Below are 6,980 nucleotides of genomic sequence, written 5' to 3'. Positions count from 1 at the left end.
TCCTAAGCAAACAAACTCCAAAATTCTTCTTAATGCAAAATTATCAATTTAATCCCTCTCTGTTGAAATCAACATATCAACTCAAGAATCGATTAATGACGTTATTGCCAGGTAGATGCACTTCCATTAAGAGGGACAACAGATATAGCAGAGACAAAAAACGTTGTAGACTAAGAAATAAAGTTAAAGAAACAACAATACTGAGAAAGAGAGTGAAGACCAAACATTTTTCCTTAGTCCAAACACTATGCTTGTATCACGGGGCAGTTGTACGCATGAAATTTTACCGCTAGAATTATTTACAACAAATGCAACAAGCAACCAATAAAACATGACTAGCCAAGCAGCAATGCATCAAGGAAAAGAAATGGCGATGTACCTGTAATCGGTTATTGGGCAATTAAAGAATCCTCTTTCACTTTCTTTACATAAGTAGACTGTAGGCGTGTCGTGTCAGACATTCACAATTTTCCACATATCAATAGTTCAGCATAAGTGTACAACTCTAGCCAAACTGAATTGAGTGGCTATCACACAATTATCAATTAACAGCAGGTCTTCACGAAAAGGACCAGCTTACCAAAACATGGGGGAAGACAAATGTATCTCTACTGTCATTATTGTCATCAAGTAGATGTGTGGTGTCTCTTACAAACTCATAGTAGGCCCAATGTTTTCAACTGCTGAACATGCTCAGGAGGGAGAGCAGGGGGAGACCAATCAGATCCTGTCAGCTCTCCATCAACGTCTTCAACCACGTACTCCTATGATGACAAGTGAATAATTTCATAATCAACAATTCAAGATGATGCCAGCTTAATTGAGGGCATCATGATGCTTTCATAAAACACGCAATTAACACATGGGATTATTGGTCTTATTCATAAATTATAACTAATTACAAATTGTTTATGGTCACATATCAGCCAGAAGATGCCTCACTACTAACCGCTCCCGGTCCCAAAAACCTCTCCCACACAAGAAAAGAGATACAGACATGATAAAACACATTTTGGAAACAAAAAACAGAACAACACAGCTTGAACATGTCACGTAAAATAAAAAATTAATATTTTACAATCCCATTACAAAATATCTAAAACATAAAAATTCAAATCTTTATAATAAAATTTTTGCTATTTTATATATTATGAATTTATGATAAGTGTCTTTAATAAAATAAAGGTTCATAACAAATGTCGTCCTACTAAATTTGTCATATATAATGTTCCTAAATCCATTGGACATTATTCAGCTCATTGCATTCCAGTTATTGCCTACTTTGGAGGACAAATGCATTTCTATCACGATTTTGTATTTAAAAGGTGCTTTGATGGGATAAGGGTGCATATAAATGGTATTCGACTTCTAAAAAATGTGAAACTTTTTAGATATGCTGAAACAAACCCCTCAATCGAGTCTAATGAACTAGAGTGGCCTAGCTCCCCCTACCTAGCAAGTCAATGTTCCAACTTCAAGCTTCAAATGACAATACCTCATATGCAATAATCTTAATGTGTCTATAGCTCCAAGTAAAGGGGGGCCCAAACCACTTTAGCTCCTTTAGCCTCGGCTAGGAGGGTGGTTATGAGCACCTAAAAATACCACTTCATTTAGGAGCTAGAGCCAATAGTAGTTATATACACATTCCTCCCAAATCTACTAAGACCTATTTTAAGGATAAAATCGTGACGGGGACAATTTTGAGTTCCAAAACACACAACACTAGGATGCGGTGACCCTAATGAGTTATAACGAACTTGTAGTATTCAGAACAATTGACTAAATATTTTTTGTTTGAAAAGTAACATTTAAGAGGCCCAAAATCCAGCTTTAAGGCAACAAGCAAGATACAAGACCTAAATCAAGCCGAATTACTACAGCCATTTTAGCAAATCACTCTGATACAAATATGAGTTGAAAAATTAAATCTAAAACACTTTGTCCTGTCAGACAAAAGAAAGGAGAAAAGAGAGAGAATATCTCCAACAAAATTCTTCAAATAAAATCATATCTGATGGATAGCAAAGAATAAGAAAAACCAGATGGTAAACTCCACACACTAACTGAATGCAACTCCCAAACAGTTACGACCCATAGAATCCAGATCTTCAAACCGAGTCAACTCACATCCTCTCCAGAAAATTTTGAATTTACCAAAAATCCAGTCAAATTTTAACCTTCAATAGCTTATTGCACAGTAGTTACGGAAGAGAAAATAAAATAAATGCTACAGATTTTGGCTGCAGAGAACATCCTGTTGCACAGACTAGAGAAGATCTTAATCAATGGCAGCAGATGCAAAATGGTTTCAAAAGGGTGACCAATATAAAATTCATGTATTCTTTTTAGTGAGGGGCAACAATTATTTTGTATATAAAATTTTAAAGAAAATTGAAATTTTTTGGGGTGACCATGGCATCCCCAGTTACCCACTCTATCCGTCCCTAATCCTAATCCACCTGCCACATACCCTAACATTTCGCCAGAGGATCTATGTAAGAGACATGTCCAACAATGGTACATCAGCCTTGCTGTCCCACCAGTCCTTCAAAGTGTCCCATTTCCACCCTAGCTAAATTATGCAAACAATGGAAGAGTAGCAAGAGATTGCATAATGCATGCTCATGTACTTGGGAGGGGTGTGTGAATGAGAATGAACTTGGGGAATTGATTTGTAACAGATGCACACTGCAGGTGGGACAAAAGAGTTTTGGTTTGAGAGCAGAATTGGGGAAATGGGGAAGTGAAATAAGCATCTGAGCAAGAGTTTGGACAGAAGAAAGTATACCAATTGAAGGGTCTGTCATATATCTGTACTTATCTTTTTTTTCACCCAGTTTTTGTACAAAATTATAAAATCTGATCAATATAATAAATACTGTCGTATCAGTAGCAACAAGGATGGATGTTAGGAGAGTTTGGCAGTAATTTCCAAATTATGGAATCCAGTTCTCTATCTATCATTTATTAGACTACAAAATTCCTTTCAATTCCATCTACAAGTTCACAACAGCTACATAACAACGCATAATAAACGTAAGCTAGTAGCTGAAATACATATACTTTCGCAAAACCATCAGAAAATGCCTCGGTCAATGTGACTCTAATGCAAGAAAATCTTAAAAGCAAAGTCAATTATAAAACAATAAAAGTTTAGAGTTGACTTTCTTGGCATTTCCATCCCTGGTAAATGTTTGTGCGAAGATATCATATGGGGCTTAAATGCTAAAAATTAAATCAAGCGACAGCTAAAAGGCTAATTGCAGATATTGGTTAGGAATTAGCATTACTTGTCAGCAGAATTGCAAAACGGTTAGACAGCTCATATATATACACCAAAGGCACAAAAGAACATAAAGTAAACCAGCCACACCTTTGTTAACATCCTTTTTGCAAGTATGTGATAATGACGTTGCCATATCCGCTGACCTACCATGGTAGCCACCAATACACTGTAGAATATCCCAATTACAGTAAAAAGTCCCAGAACAACCAAAGCCATTATGAATAACAATGGCAGCCCTGCTTCCCCAGCACCCCCCAAACAACCACCACATTCAGTTGCCATGGTTCCACAACTCTCAAAGCAAGTGGTGCAATCAGTCCACATACAAAGAGTGCCTGGCAAATGACAGTCTGCACAAACTCTGCAACATCATGTACAACACAGAAGTTAACCTTCTGAATCACAAACTTGTTGCTACTGTAACCTACTTCATACACAACATTGCAAATCTTCTTTTTCTGCTTAGCATAAGCAAGCATGAATGATTTAGCAACTTAAATTTATATATCTTTGAAAAAATGTTCTTAAAAGAAGGGTCTGCAATATATAAATTAAATCTTATATATTGCTCTCCTAGCATATTTTCTGGCATCCTATAATGAAATAAGAAAACAAGCATTATAATGATGCCTTATGAAGATGCAGAGTTCCATTATGTGTTCTAACAATGTCAGATGCTTGTGAATGTGAAAAATCAAGATTACTACCCAGGTTGACAGCAACAAAGACATAATTCTCTACAAGGCTGAGCTAAATCATTGCGAACTCTTCGATCATAACAAGTAATGAAGCACCCAGAAAGGCCAAGCAATGCGAAAAATAATAGAGCTCCTGCATTAGAAATTACCAACAAAAATTAACCAAAACCAATATCTTTTCGACTTTGGAACAAGAAAACATTGAACTCGAGGCAATGGAGTCAAAAAATAATTTGCAGAAAACCATATTGCATTAGCATTTTGATGACATAACTCAAGTTAATCGTAATTTACCACATATGTAGTAAAAGCTCATTTCACTATCAAAACCCCAGAGAAGACGAAGCCAATATTGCTGGTATCCATCTATTAGATAAACCAAATATGCCAGTGCCGCAATGACCTGCATAAATAATTAAGGGGCTGAATCAGATCACCTATATGCACTCATAAAGTACAAACAGACAAGTATGTAGATGGCTAGACAAACGGAAACAAGTCACCTACAAGCTGGACAGACAGAAAAATAAACAAAATGTCTCTGGTGACAAAAAACCGAAATTTCAGGGTACGCCATTTCCTATCAGCAGCAACATGAACACGCAAATGGTAAGGAGCCTTGCACGTAGTGCAGTGAGCAAAGGCAAATCCTTCCTGGAAAAGAAAAAAAAAGTTAAGTAATATCCATATATTTCTTAGGTAAGCACGGTAAAGTACACCATTTTACACATGGAACTGTGGAGTACAGGAAAAAATATTCTGCTACTAAAAATTGGGCCAACTTTAACGACTAAAGTTTAGGCGGTTGCATATCATAAAAATACAGATTATTGTTAGAGCTCTGCATAATACAAATATCCAGGTGTTTCTCCATCTGTGGTTAGTACTTTATACTCTACAAAACACCACGCGCACCGGAGGATAACTGAAGGGTAAAAAATAAATGGTTTAATGGGTAATGGATAATCGGTAATGCATATCACCAAAATAAATAGGTAATGGATAGCCAGCAAACAGAGAGATGACTGAAGGGTAAGAATCAAAAGAAAACCACTGAAAGAGGTATGAAATGCTACCAACACATGTTAATACACACAAATTGGAAAATATTATGAGATCGAATCAACAAATGAGAGCATAACATAAATCACTGTTTAATTGATTAACCAAACAAAACGTTTACTAAACACCAAAGAACCCTCCAGTCAGTTTAGCATAACACTTGCTTCTTGCCACGCTTACTAACAGTGACAAAACTATCATCACTTGTAAAGTTGTAGTGTAATGTTATAAATCATAAAACATTACCTTAACTGCTCGCCAATGATCCAAACATTCTCGGTGTACGTATTTTGATGTCCCTTTGCACTTACAAGGGGCTATGAAATCTCTACCTGAGTAAAATAAACGGAATGCAGCTGATAAAATATATCATATACTCTAAGAGTCGGGGATCATCATTCAATAATGAAGCGTACATACATTAGCAACCATTCCCGACATAGGTGCAATACCCCACACATGGAACAACAACAACAGTCCCAAGAGCAAGTACACGCATAATTGCTAAAATAACGAAATTCAAATTCCAATGAACAATGATGAAATCCAGACTGTACTGCATTACTCAAATTCAATAATTAATTACTTTCTCCGTATAACGAAACCAAAATGAGCAGAGCTAGGCGAATAACGTGCTTCTCGTCAACTCACACGATTCAAGTTTCTGAAGACTTAAATTCTTAAATCGACAAATAAAAGGAATTTTAAGGACAGAAGTAGTAAAATTCGAAATTACAACATATTGAGTCCTTAGAATTACGAAGTGATTGTTTCTCAGTTCTGAGCCCATGAAAGTGCAACTTGCGAAAACCTGAAATCGAAAATTGAAAAAGAAAAAAGTATGGAAGTGAAATTACCATCGGTTTCGAGACAAATTCGGCATTGGATTTGTTCGGAGGGGCCGGCTTCGAGGTCGATCTCGGAAGGGTCGGTGAGAGGAAGGGGAGGGACGAGAGGAGAAGAGTCTGAGTGATCGGCCATTGAAATCCAGAGGGTAGAAATGTCAAATGAGAGATGCTGAATCAACTTTACTTTCGCGAAACCATAATTCTAATTCATCATCCTTAGCTTAGATTACAATTTAGAACTCAGGAGAAGAAGAAGAAGAAGAAGAATCTCACTGATCCTTCTCTCTCTCTCTCTCTCTCACTCTCTCTCTTCTCTCTCTCTCTCTCTCTCTGACTTGTAAGTGCGAATTGCTTTTTCAAGTTTTCGTTATCAGCGTAAACAAGGTTATGCGTGAACCGTTGGATTGGGAACGATGAAATGTTCATTTTCATTTTTATTTTTATTTAAAAAACTTAATTATAAGTTTTACAGTTTTGTGAACGTAAAAGTGTCAAAGTATTGTACTGCAAAACAGAGAAATCAAATGTAAGAAATCAAAGTTTGAATATAATTTTTTTTTTTAAATTGAAAGATAAGATAACTTTATCAAAGCAGTATTTTTTTTTGGGAGTGATTATTAGTAAATAATTTTATATTCGCAGCATTGATTGCACACTGGTTGTTTTGGAAGTATAAATATGTAGCTCTGAGCATTGAAGAGAAGACTCATTCTTGGGCATAAACCATGACTTCAATCTTTTTGGGCTTAAACCATAAGGAGCTTTTGGGCTCATTACTACTCTGTTCATGAAAAAAAAACTGCATTTGTTTACCAAAAATATTCTCCCATTTTTAGCAAATTCTCCCTCCACCTTTCTGATTTTTTTTCTAAGTTTTTCAACTTCAAGATTGTACAATAGGTATTTTCATATCCAAAATGAGATCTAAATAACTTATTATTATTATTATTATTATATATTATTTTAATAATAAAATATTTACATGTGATTTTATTTGAGTATTGATACGTGACAATCCGCATTAGATGAGAATTATAAATATTTTTTTATTAAAATAAAATAAATTTTAAAATTATATTATGT

General features: G+C 35.5%; 1 protein-coding gene across 1 annotated transcript; it reads right to left on the bottom strand.

The window, feature by feature from the left end:
* Positions 1–213: 213 nt before the first annotated feature.
* On the bottom strand, positions 214–6,286 carry LOC137815131 (uncharacterized). The gene is made up of 7 exons (XM_068618187.1): positions 5,907–6,286; positions 5,296–5,381; positions 4,495–4,641; positions 4,282–4,390; positions 3,997–4,120; positions 3,377–3,650; positions 214–764 (listed from the first exon to the last, which is right to left on the bottom strand). Exons 1-7 carry the CDS (start codon positions 6,028–6,030, stop codon positions 657–659), a joined length of 972 nt encoding a protein of 323 aa, XP_068474288.1. The 5' UTR covers positions 6,031–6,286; the 3' UTR covers positions 214–656.
* Between the last annotated feature and the right edge of the window lie 694 nt (positions 6,287–6,980).

This window comes from Phaseolus vulgaris, chromosome 1 (assembly GCF_000499845.2).
Source record: "Phaseolus vulgaris cultivar G19833 chromosome 1, P. vulgaris v2.0, whole genome shotgun sequence".
In the NCBI taxonomy this organism is placed as follows: Eukaryota; Viridiplantae; Streptophyta; class Magnoliopsida; order Fabales; family Fabaceae; genus Phaseolus; species Phaseolus vulgaris.
Note: the sequence above shows the minus strand (reverse complement) of the source record. Positions and strands in the feature narration are given on the sequence as shown.

Coding starts and splice junctions, on each gene's coding strand:
- LOC137815131 (XM_068618187.1), bottom strand. CDS start 6,030: ATGGCCGATCACTCAGACTCTTCTCCTCTCGTCCCTCCCCTTCCTCTC. Junction 3,651..3,996: donor CTTTGTTGCTGTCAACCTGG/GTAGTAATCTTG, acceptor ATGATGTTGCAG/AGTTTGTGCAGACTGTCATT. Junction 765..3,376: donor CAAAAAGGATGTTAACAAAG/GTGTGGCTGGTT, acceptor TTGTCATCATAG/GAGTACGTGGTTGAAGACGT.